The sequence below is a fragment of the Aquila chrysaetos genome, chromosome 12 (assembly GCF_900496995.4).
Source record: "Aquila chrysaetos chrysaetos chromosome 12, bAquChr1.4, whole genome shotgun sequence".
Lineage (NCBI taxonomy): Eukaryota > Metazoa > Chordata > Aves > Accipitriformes > Accipitridae > Aquila > Aquila chrysaetos.
This window is the reverse complement of record NC_044015.1, coordinates 24,048,771-24,068,012: the sequence shown is the minus strand read 5'-3', so window position 1 is coordinate 24,068,012 and position 19,242 is coordinate 24,048,771. Positions and strand designations below refer to the sequence as shown.

Below are 19,242 nucleotides of genomic sequence, written 5' to 3'. Positions count from 1 at the left end.
TCCCTTGGTCTGCGCAGGGCCCAGGGCATCACCAGGCCTTCCCCATTACCACTTAGTCTTCTACAGGGATCTTCTGCATTAATTAACCCAGCATAATGGGCCTAATGTGGTCTTCAGAACACCTGGCACCTCCTGCGGTGCCTGTGCCACAGCCTCTCACCCTGATCACTGCGATTGTGCGCCACATTTCTGTTTAATAAAAGTCCTGCCTGTGAAGCCTTGGTGTGGGCAACTGTGTGTGGAAGAGCCGACCCCTGCCCAAGTGGCACATGCTGGGTTAGCCCTGCAGAGCTACAGTTCCGCCACAGCCTGCAAGGGCAACCCTGTGAGGAAGGGCCTGCAGCTGAAGTTGTCAGAGGTGGCAGAAAGCAGAAGCACAGGGGGACCTGGGTGGCACCAGGCAGGTGGAGTGCCACAGCCCTCAGGTGGGCAGGGTGCCCCAAAGGCTGGGCCAGCCCAGCGGGGGCCTCTGCTCACAGGTTTTATCCAGAATAAAAGTACAAAGCTGGAAACGAGAGTATACATCCATGTGGGCACACAAGGTTACGTGCACATGTAAAAGCCCAGGCTGCCATGCTGTCCTCTGCTGGGAAAAGGACAAGGGACCCCTCCGTCATCCTCTTGCTTCTCTTTTGTATGGGCGGCGACTGCCAGATGGAGCAAGCCCTGCTGACAAGGCAGGCAAGCAAAAGGCAATTCTGTGAGTCCTAACAGGCTTAAGTATAAATGACACACCTGCTGCTCAGGTGTCCCTACAAACTCTTGGGCACAGACATTTAATCTTGCGGGAGGACATTCAAGTGCCTCCTGGGCTAAGTGGGGAATTCTGCCAGTCTACGTTTTCAAAGCAGACACTTAAAACTGCTGTTTCCCCTCTAAACCCTTTTATGGTGATAGTTCTAAGCACAGTATACCCCAGTCTTCAAAAGTGTGAAGTGTTTTAACTGAAATCAGTGGGAGTTGGACAAATAAATATGGCTGTGTTCTTTAATCACCAGAGCACTTGTGCAAATTCTGCTGTGCCTGCATTCCCTCCTTCAATGCCATATCCCTGGCCATCACTGTGGTATATTGTTGTAACAGCTGACATTCACAAATGTGCTGAAGTTACATATTAAATAAAAATCACTCTGGACCATCCTCAATACTTTATTAACTTAAAACATTGTTCCAATAAATATGTACCAATAAACATAAGACACTCCATAAAATCTAAATAAGGACATTTACAAACCTGTCAAGAGTAAAAACAGCATTTTTTTTAAACTGAGGTACATGCAGGGTCATTTAAGGCAAATTCAGTTATACTTTTATAATGATTCCTGCCCACCTCAGCTGAGTTTCCCTTTAAAAATTAAAAAACAAAACCAAATATACAAATGATGCTATTGAGTAGCTATTTTCCAGTTATTAGAACAAGCCCAGAGTGCAGAAGCCAGTAATGGTTCTGGACAGAAAGTCTGTGCCTCCCTGGTGCTCCTGCCCTCCTCAGTCAGGATCACTTGTTGGATGGGTTTCCGGTTACAAGGCGTAACTCTGTGCTTTGGCCCTTCCACTTGTCTTTCACAAGCTTCCTTCTCCCCAGTGGATGCAGCAAGAAGTAACCCCTCATGCCTCAAACACACACGCACACAGCCAGGCCTTGCACAGAGAGATGGCTCTGGGAGGATAGAAAGGGCCTCTCTGTAACTGTTAATGCAGCTCCTGATTTGCACCAGAACAAGTGAGAGCAGGATCAGGCTCAAGCTGGTACCCTTGCTTAAAAACCAGCAAGACGTGAAATTGCACGGTTCAGTCCTGATCCTCCAGGTTTTCCTGACAGGAAACCAAGAGTGAAGCCATTCAGCACTGCAACTCAACCAAGGCAAGCGCTCCCTACACCACATGCTGATGGCTCTCTGTCATTACCATGTAAACACTGTTATACCCATGTTTCCCTGCAAGGTGATTCAAGCTACTGAAAACTTCAGGGGGTTGGTTCATCTTGGCCATGGGAGAAATATTTTCCAGCTTACAGATATTTGGTAGCTTATCCGTCTTTGGAGTATCAGGCTTCATATCTAATAGGCTTATTTTCCAGTGTTATTTCAGAAACAGAGAGGGGAAGAGAAAGAGAGAAACCCCAGCCTTTAATTTCCGCTTTCACAGTCATTCGAGTTGAGCTATCAATGCATGGCCCTGTCCTCTTCTTTCCTCTCCGAGCTCCTGGTCAGAAAGGTAATGCCAGGGTCTGCGCTCAGGACAGGGCTTGGGTCCAGCAGGGAAGCCAAGGGAGTCTGTTCTCATAGTGTTGTAGGTGCTTTCCATATTGCAGATGTGAGTCATTTCAGGCCGTGCTGTGTCTCCCGGTGTCTCCGTAAATCCACCTTTCGTTGGAAGCCTTTGCCACACAGATCACAGCCAAAGGGCTTGAAGCCTGTGTGCTTCCGACTGTGGGTGATGAGGTTGGAGCTCTGACTAAAGGCTTTTCCACACACCTGGCACTTGTGAGGCTTCTCACCTGCAAGCAGAAGGCAGGAGAGAAAGGGTGTGAAAGAGGCAACATGCTGCTTATGCCGGACCAGAGCAAACAGGAAACGCACACTGGGCCTAAAGCTAATCAAGGGGATTCCTGTGTGATTACCAAAGAAGTCATCCTTATAAAAAACATGCAATTGGGAGCCCCAAAGCATTAGCTGAGCGTGCACTGCAGCTGAGCAGGCCTGGACTTGGCTGCACCTCCATCGGCCCAGTATAGTCTTGGGAGCAGCCTGAAGCACAGAGTGCTCCAAGGACACTGTAACTTGTGAACACATTTGGCTGCATGGGCTCTGTGTGATTTAAACTGGCTTTGTGTCCTAGAAACATGAGGAACTCCTGGAAAGACCCCCAGGTCATGGTGAATCCCTGACATCAATTATAGCATCAGCATGGGGGCAGGTGGAATAGATAGATGGAGGTTGTTAAGCCAAACCCAGTGAGCTGGGGTCTGTCCCCAAAGAAGGTATGAGGGCCCTTAAGTGAACCCTGAAGGGCAGGGTTCATCCAGACATCTGCTCTTTTCTGTTACCCACACTGAAATGCTAGCAGTCACCCGAACCAGCCCTGAAGTTCTCCTGCAGGCAAGTAATGTAAATGGGAATAAATCCAGCCTCTGGAACTTCTCCTACAGAGGGGTCGGTGGCAAAACTCCACTGGCCTCCATGGGAGCAGGATCTCAGTGCATTTTCATAGTGTTTATTATCAAATAACACATAAAAGGGAACCCAACCACAAAACCAAGCCTGATTTTCAGAGTGGCTTTGCACCTGCAGAGCCCAGTGACTTCAACTGGAGCAACAAACTCTTTGCAAGTTTGAAGATCAGATTGTTAGAAACATAAAATAATACAAAGTGTGCTGGAGGCTCAGTTCACAAGTGTATGCTGCATATGAAAGGGATTCCTGATTCAGTTAAGGACCTGGTTTTATATTAGCAATTTAAAAGCCCAGGCACAGTTTCTGATCTCACAACAAAATAATGGTTTTGACTGATTCAGAATTTGGCTGAAATTCTACTTAAACAAGCCTCATTTGAAAAAGTTACTATGGAAATACTTTTTATGTTGCTTCCTAAATACTTCATTTTCATCCAGCAAACATCTGGTGGAAAATCTTTCTAAGTAACATTTATTGTTCACTGCTCGTCATCTAAAAAAGTCACAACCAAGCAGTGCTACATATAATGCCATCTTTCTACATATTTGCCATTTTTAGGCTTCACCCGTGATATCTGCTAGTGGTCACTATCAGAAAACAGGATTTTGGTCATCTGAACCTTGGGTTTGGCCAGTACAGCTGTTATTTTGTGTCTACAAATGCTTCTGCATCTCACGCATCATTCATTTCCCTCTACTTTAAGTGAATGGTGCAGGTCTGAAAGGCAAGATTTTCTTTTAAAGATTTCTGACAAACCTGCCTTCTCACTGAATGGTATTTTTAAAACAATTTCCTTTGGTGATTCACCTGCACTTTATTAGTTTCCATGTTTGTTACTAACAGTGAAACTTGAGAACTCTGCACCTCTCCTTCCATTCTGTATCAAACTGCAGCCATTTCTCAGAAAGTCCGGGTGGAAGTGCAGACAATCTCTGAACAAATATTTAGACTAAGAGTTGGACCCTAGGCCCTCCAGTTTAGTGTTTGGTCTAGAGGAGGAGACTCCTGTTGTTCCTATTGTAAATTGGTAGATCCTGCAAAAAAAAATGCTGCAATCAAATTCACCTGTCATTTTCCAGGGACCTCAGCTGTAAATCAAGGCTACACGAATATAATACTCTACAAATCGTCTTACACAAAAGCCCTTTGAATAAACATTGGTGGATCCCATTAAGGGAACACTGATTGGATTGTGAGGTTTTGGGTTATTTTGCAGCTGCTGTTCATAAAACCACATTCAAATCACCCTTCTTTGCAAGAGTAGAGCTCAGATAGCATGAATAGCAGCAGGGCAGTGAGAAGCACGGGGAGATGCATGTATTGTCCCAGCTGAGGAGGAATGGACTGCTGCAGAGAGACCTCTTCAGAGATCTGCCATTATGGTTGGGGCTGAACACCAGCAGCTGCAGGGCTGACCTGTGTGAATGAAGGTGTGTTTCTTCATATCGGATTTCTGGTGGAACCGCTTCCCACAGTACTGGCACGGATAGGGCCGGGTGTCCGAGTGGATGAGCAGGTGGGTGGACAGAGTAGAAGATCTCTTGAAACTCTTGCCACAAATCTTACAATCAAAGCTGCGTTCCTGCAGAGAGAGGAGCCCAAACACACGTTACACCACACCAGTGATCCCACCAGCAACAAACTGCCCAGCAACACATCAGTGTTGCCCCTTCTGCCTTAGCAAGCACTTCCACTTCTCCAGAGGGCTGGACTGGCCTGCAGAGACACTAACACTAGCATGATAGCACCACATGATAAAAAAGATAATGCACCCTCTCCCAGTGCTGTGCACCACTCCTCACAGAAATTTAATTGAACAGCTCTTCCTGCTGGCAGGAATGGCCAGGTGGGAGCAGCCCTGACTGGGCAGACTCTGCCTGCACATTTCAACGGGGGCCAAGACATGATCACTCCACTGGGAAGCCCAACAGCTGCAGCACTGTTCAGAGGCCACCTCTCCACTGTACACAGGGAAGTGGGTGCTGAGGTCTACTTGGCTCTCCTGGGAAATCTCTGCAGCAGGCTGACTTCTGCTGGCAGGGTAACAATTAACTGCTTATTTGTAGTTCCATTGAAATTCAAGTGAAAGGTACCTAGACCACCTGAGGATAACAGCTTTTTGGCTTACCACTTTAACATATCAAAACAAATGCATTAAGACCTTGCTGTCTCTCTCCTTGCTCCCCACACTCCTCTCCACCACTTTCTTCCACCATAAATCATCTCTTCTTTCCATCCCTTAACTGCCATCACACCTTCCTCTTCCTGCTATGCTTTCATACAATCACCTTAGTTTATTTGGCTTTTAACGCACTCTCCCTGAAGTGCCATCCCCTCCATGGATGCAATACGCAGTGCTGCTCTTTCCACCATTATTTAATGGGTGATGAGGTATTTCCCCTCATTGTGTGCTCTGCTGTTGCACACTCATGACATTGTAAATAAAACAGTTAGCAAAAAAACAGTGCTGTAACTCTATCCTCTAAAAGCCAATGTGAAGAAGGAAGATTTGCCAAATCAAGTGGGTGGGTGAAGGGGAAATATGGCACAATATCAGCAGGTGGAAAATGTTACAAGTCCTCCTACCAAAATTAACTACCATATTCTTTTGGTGTGTGACTCAGAGTGTGTCGAGACGGGTGAAGTCTGTGCTCTATACCTGACTGGTCGTTCAGATGTTCCCTGCACAGACACAATGACTACAAACAAGGGAGGACTCACTTCTTTGGGGGAGGGGAGGAGAAAGAATGAGGAGAGCTGCGTCAAAAGAAAGCACAGTGCATTGCTTTAGCTGTTAAAAAAAGTCTACATCCTCATTACAACTTCCAGCTCTGAGAGTGAAAATTTATTATTTATTATCTGTTACTTCTGGAGTGCCAAAAGTGCCCATTGCTTAATACAGATGCACGCAAGGTCTGGGAAATGGAAACAAAGCCTGTGTTCTTTAATTCATTGATTTGCTCCTTTGCTCACTAGCTGCCCACCATTTCCTCTGCCTGCCACCATATTCTTCACCCACAACTGCCCACTGCAGCCCTACCATGTCCTTTTCCTCTCCTCAGTTTAGATGCCCACCTACAGCCCTGTGACTGCCTTCATAGCTTCCCCAGAGCCAGCTGAAGCAAGCAGCTGGCCCTGGCCCTTTGACCTTCATCCTGGCAGTCCGCCCCGCTCTCACCTGTGAGTGCACGGCCTTGTGCTGCTCCAGGCTGACTGCATGGCCGAAGGTCTTGCCACACATGTCACAGGCAAAGGGCCTCGTGCCACTGTGTGAGCGGCGCACATGTACCTCAAGGCCATGCGGCGTGGAGAAGACCTGAGGGGAGAGAGCACACAGGGTCAGGCATGCCAGGGAGAAGGGGCTGGGGAAGAGTCATAACCAGTGCAGGAGAAAGGGATCCCTACCTTGCTGCACTTGACACACTTGTAAGAGCCAGTGCTGATGAGCAATGGGCGGCACAAGAGGTCCGACTCCACTTTGATGCCACCTCGCCCCTTCTCTTGCTGCAGCCCGGGCTGCGTCTCAGCATAGAGTCCGGGTGCTGCTGCCGGCGGCCGCTCAAACAGCCCTGGGCCTGGGGAGCCGAAGTCACCATAAAGTCCGAGGGAAGAGCTACACTCTGCACTGTAGAGGGCAGGCTCGGAGCCTCGCTCGCAGAAGAGCCCCAGGGCTGAGGTTCGCTCCAGCGTCGGGCAGGGTCTGTAACTTTGCACAAGGTGCCTCAGCTCAGAGCCACCCAGGCTGTTCCACATGTACGGTTTGAAGGGCACCGAGAAGGGGGGTGCTTCATCTAGGGACGGACACACAGATCGCTCTGAGGCTGCAGAAACACAAGGGCATAGGAATTAGTGTGCCTCACAGTCCAGCCACTATCGTGGGGCAGAATCATCTCAGCACTCAACTTGTGCCCGGAACCCTGTACTGCACATTAAGGCTGCCCTTTCATTTCTAATGGGAGGACATTTTATATTGCACAGTAGGGTCTATGCATCCAGTACTACATACTCACCTGCTGTCACAGCCAAACTATTTAAAGCAGCCACCGATTTTGTCTGCCTCCATCTCTGGGTGCCCAGGTGTGTTCACACTGATCTGACAGTTGAGACACTAAACAACTCAGTCTGCAACTTCCTTTGGTTTTATCTGCAGCTCCCCAGAAAAGCGTATCTTACTTTGTCCCAAGATGGGCATCAAAGCTTACAGTCCATGTTTAAGCTCTGATGTAGATCCCACATATCGATATAGAAAATATGATATTACAGAGGTGCCAGAAGGAGCAAGCGTGCTGAGATTTACCTGTTCAACAAAACTAAAAACTGCTTGTTGCACAATTTAATGCCCAAATCTAGTCTCTCAACTTCATGCCACAACTGTCTGTAACTGTACTACAGCATAATTGAAATAAAGAACGGCTTCTGAGGTGCTTGAATATCATGTCTCACTTTTTCAGAAAAAAAGATAAACTAAAATCAGTCCTCATCTGAAAGAAAATCACGGTTGTTTCAGATTGCTCCGAGTTTCTCCACGTAAAGAAAGTGAGCCCACCTAAAACATAGAGCTTCGCAAAACCATCGGTATGGACCGCCTTAAAAATTGAAGACACAAAAAGATTTTCCTAGCAGTCATAATCAAAGCGATCTTTCACCAGGACAAGCTCAGATGGCTTGAGTTGGCTCTGACAGGCTCACGTTTGGCAATGGCATCTGACCAAGGCAGTGGGCACCACAAGATGAATCACAAGATGAGGGCCCACAGTGGAGTCTGATGCAATGGCAGGAACACAGCCTTTGAGATCAGTGTCTAAAGGCACAAACGCTCAGGGAGCCTCACATAGAGGAAAGCACAGTTGGGCAGGGAACATGAGGGACCAGACCCCAACTGTGTCTGTCAGAGATGCTGATTAATGCCCGAGATGCTCTGCTTTCACTCTTCATCACAACAGCCAGCAGCGCTGGGAGAGACAAATGTCTCCACCGGACAAGTGTTTTACTGAACCAAGGAAAAGGTGAACCAATTAACTGCTGAAGTGCCGATGCCTTCATAGAGATATTGACACCCCTTACAACTTAGGCTTCCAGAATAACCTCCCTTACCCAAAAACTCGTCCACCCACAATTTCTCTTTTGCTTTTTCTCATTCCTGCCAGCTTCACAGTTCCCATGGCTTTCTCAGCCTTCGGCAAACCAAAATGACCAGGGGTGGGCTTGGGAAGGAAGGCATGATGTGTTAGGCTATCCATTTGGATAGGCAGGTGGTCGCTGAGGGTTACGGAACGGAGTGGGAAATGAGGTGAAAATTGAGCTTTGAATGACTTGACTGTTTCCTATCTTTTACATAATTTCAGATGTTAACAGTCTCAAATTCTTCCAGTGAAATTAGTGGTCTTTTGGTTGGAAATATATGCGCACGTACCAAATGGGACATTTGAACAGAGCGATGAAATCAAATTAGCTGACATGGTGCTGAGCATGATTTTTCCTGTTCTGCACTGACTGCAAAGTTGTGGTCAGCGTCACATCATCTATTTTGTGTCTTTGCAACCAGTTTCAGTGTTGCCATCTCTCACGATTTTATCACAAGATTCAAAACTATCTTAAAGCCCCAGCTCCTGAAACTGCATGATTTCATCAGGTCCTCAGCTTTCCTTTTGTTTGCTTGTTCTCATTTTAACTTTTTTTTTTTCCTCTTAAAGTCAACTTCTAGCCCAGACTGTAAAGAAAAGCATGAAAACGTAAACCCTCAATATTTCAACACTAGAACTGAATATCCATAAGGTATTACTTACAATCTTGATTCCTAAGCCAGTCCGTTGAGTGAGAGGAGAGGGAAGACTGACCTGATTTTTGAGCCCTTGGAATTGGCAACACCAGACACGGTAAACACTGCACCACAGATCAGTTTGCATGCAATGTTCCTTCCATCACCTCACATGCTTTGGAGACCTCTCAAGCACAAGTGCAGGGGAGCCACTCATGCTATACTTCTCAGGGGCAAGCTCAAGCCATCCGAGACCTGTACCCAGTGTCAAGGCGACCTGCAAACCCTGCTCTGCCACACTGCAGGGCACGTCTCTCTGCCTCTCCTCGGCTCCACAGCATCTAGGCTTCAAAGGGTTGAGCAGGGAGGGAGAGACAGATTCTCACTCCTCTTCCTAGCAATTCTGTGCTGCCTTTATATAGACCACTTCTGGGAGAAAAAACATTAATGTACTTTTTTGAAGGCAAGGCAAACTCAACCTGAAATGGTTGGGAACAGATTGATATGCACAACAAAGAAAGATTCAAGTGTCGTCCACAGACCACAAAACACCATGCTTCTGCACAACTCCATCATACCCACTAAAAGCCTCCAAGACTGCAGCATCAACAGGCTCATGAGGAGATGCTAATATACTGCTGCACTGAGCTATCAGGCACCTGTATATGCAAACGCATGTGATTACAGACACACGTAGAAAGTGAGGTTAAATAACAAAGTGATTTGCACTGATGGAGTCAACAACGTATTAGTGTTAACAGGTATTGTGTCTGTGCACGCCCGCCTGGATCAGCAGCACAGCACTCAAAGACAAACCTGAAATCTGGATTTCACTGCATATTGAATTGCAACCTGCACCTATGTTCACTTCTAGGGATAAGGGGGTGATAGTACTACTCCCTGCACCTGCCCTGAGCATGATTTAGAAACATAAATTTCTCATCTGCCCTGCCTGTCAAAGCACAGAAACTGTGCCCCACCCAGACAAACACAATCATAGAAATCCAGTCTCTCACCAGTGTGTCTTGCAGAAGTGACCTAGGCACAGATTCCAGCTTTGTGCTGAATCTGACAAAGCAGCTGGAAGGCTGCTTTAGGGGGGCAGCTGTGGGAGGAAGGCCGAGTATCTAATCCTGGCCACTGCCTTCATCATTAACGTAACAGCACCTCTCTCAAAGCACCGAGGTTCATTTAACAAAGCTCTTTCCTTACAGTACTTGGCAGTCCCTGACCTTCCCGTTCCTCCTGTGAATGGGATCAGATAGTCCCAGTACCACCCTCCCCCACCGCCCCTGAAAAATCTTGGTCTGGGGACATAACCCTCATTTTGCAAAAATACCTTCCCTGGGTAGCTGGATGGTTGGCTGGGAGCTAATGAATCCCACAGCAGAGGAAGAAATAAGTGGGGAGGATGAAAAGGCAGAGCAGCCCTGGTAAATACCTGCTCCATTTTACATCTTTTAGACACCTTGTGAAAACGGTCTGTTTCCCCTACAGAAATTGTAATTATTTGGGGAAGCAGGAGCAGGACAAATTCGTGAGAACCAAAATTACACACATTGCTACATTTTGTGCAGAAATATTAGCAAAAGAGAGACTGCTGCATTGCTGCATTTGGTCCAGTCTGTCATTTGCACAGACTGAAACTGTCCCGTGGCTGGCTGTGATGATACTGGGCAGCATTTTGAATGGCCCCTCAAAGGGCTTTAGGACTCTTAAAGGAGGGAGAGGGTTTAAAAATGCAAACCCGCGTCATTACAATCAGCCGCTGATATGCAAGGACACTATAAAGACAAAGTGAGAAGATCGGTGGGGAAACGGGAGTATTCGTTTGCTGGCATCTGCTGTCAGTTGGTAAAGCTGAGACAATTTTTCCTTCACTAAAACAGAAATTGTTCTTTTTTCCAGCTGTCACTTTTTAACCGAGGCAATAAAAAGTGGGTTTTATATATACATATTTTTGTTATAAAATGACACCATTGTATTTTTAAACGAGATAAGTGTTCGCGCCAGGCTGGGGACAGCATCTCCCACTGCTCCAACCACATCAAAGGCAGGACGAGGGAGCTAGAGACAGGCGCTGCAGCCATAAGTGTGAGTTTCCTGGATTTGGGGTGTTTAAATCTGACCATCATTATTTTCCTCTGTTTTTTACGAATGCATTTTTAGAAAAGCGGAAAAAAAAAAAAAGAGCGAAAGAGCGAGAGAGAGAAGGGGGGGAGGGAGGGAGGGAGAGGGAGAGATCCTTTTCATAGGCAAGAGGCAAGAAATAACCTGAAAGGGGAGTTCGGGAAAACGTCTAGTAGGTAGTACAAAACACAAAGTCAATGCTGTTCACTACAGGTATATAGATAGCCTTGTAGAAATTTTTACTGTCTTAAAAAACTTCTGAGCGCTGGGTAGCAGGACCCTGTAGGAAAATGCTGGGCCCTTTAAAACATAACCGGCTTGCCTCTAGCAATTAATCAGAAACCAAAAAATCAACGCCCGATGGCATCACAACTTTCCTACAGCCTGTCACCTGCTGCTCCCTCAGCAGTGGGAGACGGGCTGGAAAAGCAACCCAAAAGAGATAACCTGAAAACGAGTGGAAAAGGCAAATCTGCGTGGGAAAAGGCAAATCTGTCCCTTCCACTCGTTTTCGACGGCAGCGCCCAGCCGTAAGACATTGCCCCACGGCACCGACACAGACACGCAGTCGGACCCTCGCCCAGCACTGCTCACCCCGGTCCTACCTGGCGAGACGGAGGGCGAGGGAGGTCTCCAGAAATCCTCAAACTCGGACACCCTGTCACACACGCTGCCCTCGCAGCTGGGCGCCGACTCGGAGGTGCCATCGGCAGCCTCGGTAAGGTGGGATTCCGGGGAGAAGCGCCCCTGGGAAGGCTCCGGATCGGGCAGGACGGTGCGGCACAGCCCCGCGTCCTCGGGGATCTTGCTGTCTGCAGGGTAAAGGGGGGGAGGGGGCTCCTCAGTTCGGGTCCGCGGTGGGAGCCAGCCACCTCCCGCGGCGGCCCCGCTCCCACCAAGGTGCGCTGCCGGACCCGCTCCAGCCCCGTACCGGCCCCTCCGGCGTCCCGCGGGGGCTGCGGTGCCGGAGGGCTGCACAGCTACCGGCCGGTGCCGGTGCCGGTGCCGCTGGCAGCGGGGCAATACGGGCGGGTGGGCTGTGTCCGCCGCAAGCGAGGCTGCGACCGACGGACTCCTACCTGCACAGATCTGGGCTAGCACCGTCTCCAGCCGCAGGCTGTAGTCCTCGTCGGCGGAGCGGGGCTGGTGGTAGCTGTGCGCTTTCTTGCTCTTCACTAGGAAGGACCTCGGCATGGTGGGGTGCTGCCACGGCCGGCGCGGCCGCACTCCCTCTCCAAAAGCCGGGCACGGCGGCGGCGAGCGTCACCCCCGACTCTCCCGCGGGGCGGCGGCGGGGAGGCGACCTGCGGGGAGGCGCCGAGCCCGCCGGTGAGGGCCGGGGGCGCCGGCCGGGAGGGGCCGCTCGCCGGGGGCGGCGCGCCAGGTGGCGGCGCGCAGGTGGCTCCGGCCGCCGCCCCCGGCCCCGCTCGCCTCGCTCCCCCCCCGCCCCCCTTCTCGGAGCGCAGCTACTCAGCCTCCCGCCGCCCGCGGCCAACGCTGCCCTCCCCCCTCCCCCGGGTGCCCCTGGGGCCGCCCCGGCCACGCACCGGCGGCCCGACGGTAAGCGGTGCCCGGCCCGTCGGAGGAGGGGTGCCGGCCCGACGGCGGCTGCCGGATCGCGGGGAACAGGCCACAGCAGCGGCCGGGCACCGTTCCTCGGACGAGCGGGGCCTGAGGGAGCCGGGGGGGGGCGGTCATGTGCAGCCCCGTCCCTCCGCGGGAGCCCGGCCGCACTCGGCGGAGTGGGCGCACCGCGCCTCCATGTTGGCGTCCGCGCCGCCAGCCGCGGCAGAAGCGGCGCCAGCAGAACGCACCCCGAAACGGCTTATCACTCCCCGCCACCCAGAACGGGCTGGACGGCGCAGGGCTGCCGACGAGACGGGCGGGAGAGTCGTTAGAAACCCGACAGCCTAAACCAGACGCCTGAGAGGCTGTTGCTGTCGGAGGGACTGATTCACCCATCCAGCCCGAACCACGATAACGCGAAAACGAACAAAACGGAATCTCTCCTGCAGCCCGCAGCTGTTGGCGCCGCGGCACCTTGCAGCTGCGGGCACCGAAAGCCGGGGCGGGGAGAGAGGCGAGGTGGGAAACCTCCTGGGGGGGCCCTGCGGGGAGCCGAGGGAGACAGGGACGGCGTTAACCAGAGCTGCCCCGAGCGGGCTCCTCGACGGAAGGCGGGCGAGGTTCACTCGAACCCGTCCAGCGCCGGGCCGCCCCTGTCGTTACACTTGACACTTTGCCAAAAGCGAGTTTAAACCACGTTTGTTTGGTTCTTTTGGGGGACTTAGGGGAGTTGCTTTTTTAAATTTATTTTTTTTTAATTTCCCTCCCGTCAGTGGCCTCGGGTTTGCGAAAGGGGAAAAGAGGGAATGGGCCCGGCCCCGCCTGCCCCGGCCGGAGCGGAGCCCGTTAGTGGGGCCGGGGGAGCTACCCCGCAGGTGGCGACCCTGGCTTCGCGGCGAAGCACCAGCTCGCCCGCGCCCGGCGGGGGCAGGGCCGCTCCGCGCCGCCGGGGGAGGCACCGCCCCCGGGCACGGCGGCGGGCGGGTGGGAGCGTTGCTGCCCAGGCCCACCTGCGCCTCAGTTCATCCTTGAGCGGGGGCTGGCAGCTAGCGGGCCCGCGCAGAAGGGGGGCGAAAAATCAAAGCGGCCCGATAACGCGTTGCCCTCCCCGACAGCAACGGCAGCCGCAGCCCTAGGGGGGGGGCTGCGGGCGCCGGCGCCGCTTCTGCCGCGTGTTTTCGTCCCGGCGCGGCGCTTTTCCCTCCAAAAGCCACGCCGCGGAGGCGCGGCCGCACTCCCCCCCCGCTCCGCCGCCCAAGGCCGGAGCCTTGCCAGGCTGGGGCTGGGGCTGGGGCTGGGGCTGGGCCCGGGCCCGTGGGAAGGCGAGTCCCGCTGCCCACCTGGCCGCCGCTCCGCCGCGGGCACCTGCCCCCGCTCGCCTCCCGCCGGCCGTTGGCCCGAGGGCCGCGCGCGGCCGCCGCTGGCGCCTGGCGGCACGCGGGGCTCGCGCACGCCAACGGCCGCCACTGTGGGGGCGCGAGGCCGGCGCCTCCTCCAGGCGCCACGGCTGAGGCAGGGCCGGAGCGGCGCGGGGGGCCGGCGGCGAGGAGAGGAGAGGCGAGGAGTCGCTGACACCCCGGCCCGGCCGCCGGCAGCTGCCTACGCGAGGCGAGAAAAGCAAGAGCGCTTACCCATTTGGAGGGGAGAAGGAAGCTGGGCTGCAGACGGGGTTTGCGCCGCAGCCTGCTAGTTTGGGTGACTTTAAATTTAGCCTCCCTTTAAGGAGCAATGGTGCTTGAGTTGGCTTTTTTTTTTTCTTTTCTGTCTCTCTCAACTCCTTCAGAGCTCGGCCCCCTAAACCACAAATTCCACTTCCTGAGCGTTAGGAGCTTCTGCAAGAACAAAAAAAAAAAAAAAAAGCTTTTAAAAAAAAAAGCCAGGGCCTCACAAATCAGCACTGTTCCCCCTCCTCTCTTTCTCTCTCATTTTTCCTTAAATGAAAATGTCTTACCGTATTCCACCTCACAGGGCTCGCTGAAGTGACATCAAAGTGTCATTCTGGAATCGGGCGTTTCATTTCTCTCGGGGTTCTGCTCTAGAAATTACACACATCTATCTGAACTATTCTTGGATCCCCTTCAACTTCCGCAACGAGAACAAGTCACAGATTCAAAACACAGATTGACTCAAGGCGGGCAGAGGCAGAGGGCAGGGGACGGAGGAGCCGGCGCCCGCCCTGCCGAGCCCGCTCCGCGCAGCATCCCTGGCCCCGGCCCGGCAGCGGGGGGACGCGCCTCCCGCCGCCATCGAGCCGTGCGTGGCGTTATAATCGGGGCTAAGGCAGGGCCCTGGGCGACGGAGACCTCCCCTAGACTAGAAATAACTTGTTGTGGAAAACTCTTTTGGGATAAATACGCCCAACGGCGCTGAAAATACCTTAAGACCCAAGCCTAGAGGTTTGCTCATTTCCCTTCGGATTTAGGTAATGGTTAAATATGGAAGGGGTAGGCGAGATTCCCCCCCCCCCTCCCGGGCGCACGGTGGGTACTGTCGCTTGAGAGCGATTCAAACACGGAGGCGAGAGGGAAGCGTGCCGGTCCTCAGGCTGCTAATCGGGGGAGGATCCGTAGGGCAGGCAGCGGCGGTGAGCACGGTGACGGGGGTCCGCGGCAGGCAGCGCCCCGCACCACCCGCACCCGCGGGGACCCCCGGGCTGCGCAGCCAGGAAGCCCGCTCCCTTCTGCAAAGAGAAAGAAGGCTCGCCTTGCTTTACACACACACCCCGACCCCAAAACACAGATTTCCAGGTCTAGCCTCGGATTCCTGATGCAGCCAGGAAATCCGGCTCGGGTCTCCGGTAACTTTCTGGGGTGGTTCTCGGCTTCGCCGTCAGACATCTCAGGCCACCTGCAACTTCCTTTCGATGACTGTAGGGCCGCCCGAAGTACGGCTCTGCAGTGAGCGAATCGAGGTTTGCCACCATTTCCCGGTCAGAAACGACCGCAACTGAAGTCGGACAAGGCAGGAGCAAGCAAGCTTCAGCCTCCCTCACGCCCAGGAGCGTGCTGGCTTTGCGAACAGGTGCTTTTCTTCACCACCACCCCACCCCCGAAGTATTCACAGAAAAATTAGTCACTTTGTGCCTGTGAGCTCGTGTGGAACATAGGATTAAGCAGACTTCCCAAAATCTAACTAAGCGAGCAAACGCCGCCACGAGAAAAACTGTCCAGCCTTTGGCGTGATGCTTTAGTAGTGACACAAAAGGAAGTTGAAGAACACGACTTGACACATCGCCCTTAACACCTTCATTGTTACCGGAAAGTTCCTGGTGCTGGGGACAGCAGTTTTACTTACGGCATCTGTGACCCGCGGTCTCCTTGCTGCGCCTTTGGTTGATTGCTCTGAAAATCATTCACGCCGTCGGCTTAAAAAATAAATGCTGGAATCAGTAGAAATAACCGGGTTAGAACAATTCCGTGTAATTTCATGTGTGCGTCTTCGTTGACTCACTGTTAGTGACTTTTTGCGGAACAATCTTTATCGTTTGGCTCTGAAGCGGGATTATAAACTCATCGATGACCTTGCTAAACAGCGCTTTGACTGTGTCATGAAAGCAACAGAAAACATTACTGTAAATCACTATTAGCGCTCATTAACAATTCAGTCCTGGTTACAGTGAAATACATATTCGTCTTCATACATCGAAGTTCAAAATTTATACAGGTGCTTTGGGGCGTTTCCGTGCGGAAGGCGCTCGCTGCCTGCCGAGGAGCTGGATGCGCTGCCGGGCGGCGGGGAGCCCGCGCCGGGCGGCTCCGCTCGGGGCTCTCCTGCGGGAGCCACCGCGCCGAGCCCCCTTATGCTTAGCCCACCTGCAGTCGGCACTTTCTCACCTACCGCTTCCTCAACTGTCTACAAGCCTTCAGCAAAAATAAGGAAGTCGAATGAGTGAATCAAGGGAATGCTTAATTCAGCGCGTAATCTCTCATGTAAGGGTGGATGCTGCACGGGCACCAGGAACAGACATCCGGCTCCTGGGGCGTCAGCTTTCTCAAACGACTAGAGGAGAAAGGGTACGAAAACGGCTTTGTTTCGTGATTTGCAAAACCAACTCCTGCCTGAAATGCACCCTGCCTTCCCAGGGTTTCGTCAGGACGGACGATTTGCTTTACGCCGGCCGCTGAGGACGGGGAAAGCGGAACGCGGGCGCTGCCCACCGAGCCGTGCGGAGGACGACCCGAGGCCCCCACGGGAGCCGTGTGCCGGCTTAGCTCTGTCCCCGGAAGGTGCGCGGCCAGCAGCCTCCCGCCGGGACTGGCCGGCTCCGGGTACTGGCACAGGCTGGCGGCGGGGGGGGGGGGCCAACGCACCGAATCGGAGCGAGCCGGAGAGGAGAGAAACGTGAGGAGGGCGGAGGAGAGAGGCCGGGGAGAGGCGGGAAGCGGCCCCTGCTGCCTCGGCGCCCCTGAGGGGAGCCGTCAGGGGAGCGTCCGCCGCGCGTCCCGCCGGGGAGCGGGGGCGGCCCAGAGCTGCCCCGCCGCCCGCGGCCTGCCCGCTGCGGCCCTTTGCCGGCTGCTCTGCACCCGCGAGTGCCTCGGCGCGGGGAGCCGGCGGGCGGTGCTGCTCCCGGGGCTTTGCCGGCCCCGGCTCGCGCTGCAACGCGTGAGCTTTTCTCATCTCGTGGACTTCCAGCCCTTTCTATCTGGAACTCGCCCCTCGCGTTTTACCTTGCAACCCAGAAATACCGCTGGGTTGCTATCTCTACGGAACACGGGACTGAAGGAAAAGCGCTGCAGCTGCTGCAATCCGTAGGTAGGGCCCGAAGGCGATTCCACTCCTTAGCCTCCGACAGCCGTTGTCCCGGGGCTCTTTCCACCCCCCAGAGGAGCTTGTTACCTGTCGTAACAGCACGCTGAAGAGAGGCGAAGGGACTAAGCTCTTATTCTTGGTTTATGGTGTGACCTATGTGGCGCAGTTCAGCAACCTTTAAAAGGATGGTCTTGTGTATGCAGTGGTCGTCATGTGACACTGCAAGAGCTATGTGACAGTACCAAGTATTCTGTATCCCAGTGTGAAGAAACCAAAAGCCAACGATCCCGAGTTGGCAGAGGCATGTAATTCATGTCAAGCGTAGGGACTGGGGATGGGTTTTAATAGAGCTGGTCTAATGCTTCCCCCAAAAGGAGTGTGGTACTCAAAAAACAAAAACTTGGTAAGATACAGTTGAATGCGATGGTGAGTAAATGATCGTTACCCCATAGTGACAAAAGAGGGGAAGAAATAAAAGGAGGCTTTTAAACTAGGGTGGAATTACATTACAGTCGTGCTTCAGACTGAAGAGCTACTCAATGTAATTTACTGCACTGTTCACAGCAGCTGCCTGATGTCACCATTAGAGCTAAGACGACATCAGATAAGGCACCAAAGGTGATTGGGTGCAGAGGAGATCTTCATGTTCAGAAGTGATGAGACGCTTTGTAACAGGAGGAAGGATTTGAAGAACAGGATTTGACAGGTTAGCTGCTTGGTATGTAGGGGAGGAGGAGCAATTTGTTGTGTGTGGAAGTCAGGACTGGGAGAAGGCAGCAAAGAGGGTGATTCTGTGGGGAACTCGTGAGTAACATACACACTTTAAAGTGATAAAACCTGAGACCACAGTTATCCAGAACACTTTCACTATGAGAAGCTGCTAGAACTTGTAGCACTGTGCATTCTGTTGGGAAGTGTGTCTTTTTTTTGTGTGTGTGTGTAAATATTGAATTATTTTTAACATATCCTGCTTATTGTTTATTTTTTTTCCCTCAGCATCTTGTCACTACCTTCTTCATGTTTCTCCTTGTGGCATAAACATGTGCTGTAAATATGTGAGACATTAGTCAGTGATTTAGGTAGCAATTTTTTTGATTGCTGGGGAAACCAAAGTAACTTCTGCTGCTCTCAAAGCAGATTAGAAAAGTAGTGATCACTGTGAGCACGAGCTGGAGAGGGAAGGTGACGGTACACTGTGGTGTTGAAGGCTGGGATGAAAAGAGGGATTCCAACTTTGGTAAGGAGTGGACCCAGAACTTAACCTCCATTATGAATAGAAGAAAGTTGAACCAATGCGTTACAGAATGTAGACTATGCAAAATGGTCTCAGGAATTTTAGTTCTCGTAGCAGAATGCTAGAAATTTCAGTCACTTATGCAACAGTATACAATTCTAAGAGCATGCCACATTGCTTTTTTTTTTCATAATTGTGAAATGAGGTATTAATTCCTGGAAAGGGAGGGTGTTAAGCTGTTGTATCTTAGTCAATCCGTGTCCATGTATGCATAGGCATGCATCTGTTAGCGTGTTATCTCCACTCTCAAGGTGAAACTTCATGCTATATAGAGGTTATGTTGAAAGTCAATTTACCCTGTGCTTTTCAGTCCATCATTCAGAATCTCTAGTTTTATGGGCTACTGTGTAAATGTATTTCACTGATTTTTCTTATGTCTTGAGCTAGTCTGTAAAAAAAACCCAAACCAACAACCGACCAAACCTATCAGAGAATTACAAAAAAATATATATTGGTACAATTATATTGGTAAAAGTATTTCACAGAACAAAAATGAACTTCATTAAATCCAGAACTAACGGATTGTTAGTTAATACATAGCTTTCCTCTTCCCTCTCAATACACAGAGT

The 19,242-nt window shown here is 51.8% G+C and overlaps 1 protein-coding gene across 3 annotated transcripts; it reads right to left on the bottom strand.

Annotated features, from left to right (window-relative positions):
* Positions 1–1,129: 1,129 nt before the first annotated feature.
* On the bottom strand, positions 1,130–14,734 carry GFI1 (growth factor independent 1 transcriptional repressor). 3 transcript variants are annotated; one of them, XM_030033622.2, is made up of 8 exons: positions 14,582–14,728; positions 14,262–14,462; positions 12,144–12,368; positions 11,670–11,876; positions 6,582–6,997; positions 6,355–6,492; positions 4,593–4,758; positions 1,130–2,500 (listed from the first exon to the last, which is right to left on the bottom strand). In XM_030033622.2, exons 3-8 carry the CDS (start codon positions 12,256–12,258, stop codon positions 2,322–2,324), a joined length of 1,221 nt encoding a protein of 406 aa, XP_029889482.1. In that variant the 5' UTR covers positions 12,259–12,368; positions 14,262–14,462; positions 14,582–14,728; the 3' UTR covers positions 1,130–2,321. The 3 variants fall into 3 exon arrangements, with proteins under 3 accessions (XP_029889482.1, XP_029889481.1, XP_029889484.1); XM_030033621.2 differs by having other exon boundaries at positions 14,262–14,734; XM_030033624.2 differs by lacking the exons at positions 14,262–14,462; positions 14,582–14,728 and adding an exon at positions 12,879–13,216.
* Between the last annotated feature and the right edge of the window lie 4,508 nt (positions 14,735–19,242).

What these genes read in the sequence shown, in the direction of transcription:
- GFI1 (XM_030033621.2), bottom strand. Translation starts at nt 12,258, where the DNA reads ATGCCGAGGTCCTTCCTAGTGAAGAGCAAGAAAGCGCACAGCTACCAC. An exon ending in GCTAGCCCAGATCTGTGCAG is followed by an intron (nt 11,877 to 12,143) that starts GTAGGAGTCCGT and finishes TTTACCCTGCAG; the next exon opens with ACAGCAAGATCCCCGAGGAC. An exon ending in ACAAGGCCGTGCACTCACAG is followed by an intron (nt 4,759 to 6,354) that starts GTGAGAGCGGGG and finishes CTCTCTCTGCAG; the next exon opens with GAACGCAGCTTTGATTGTAA.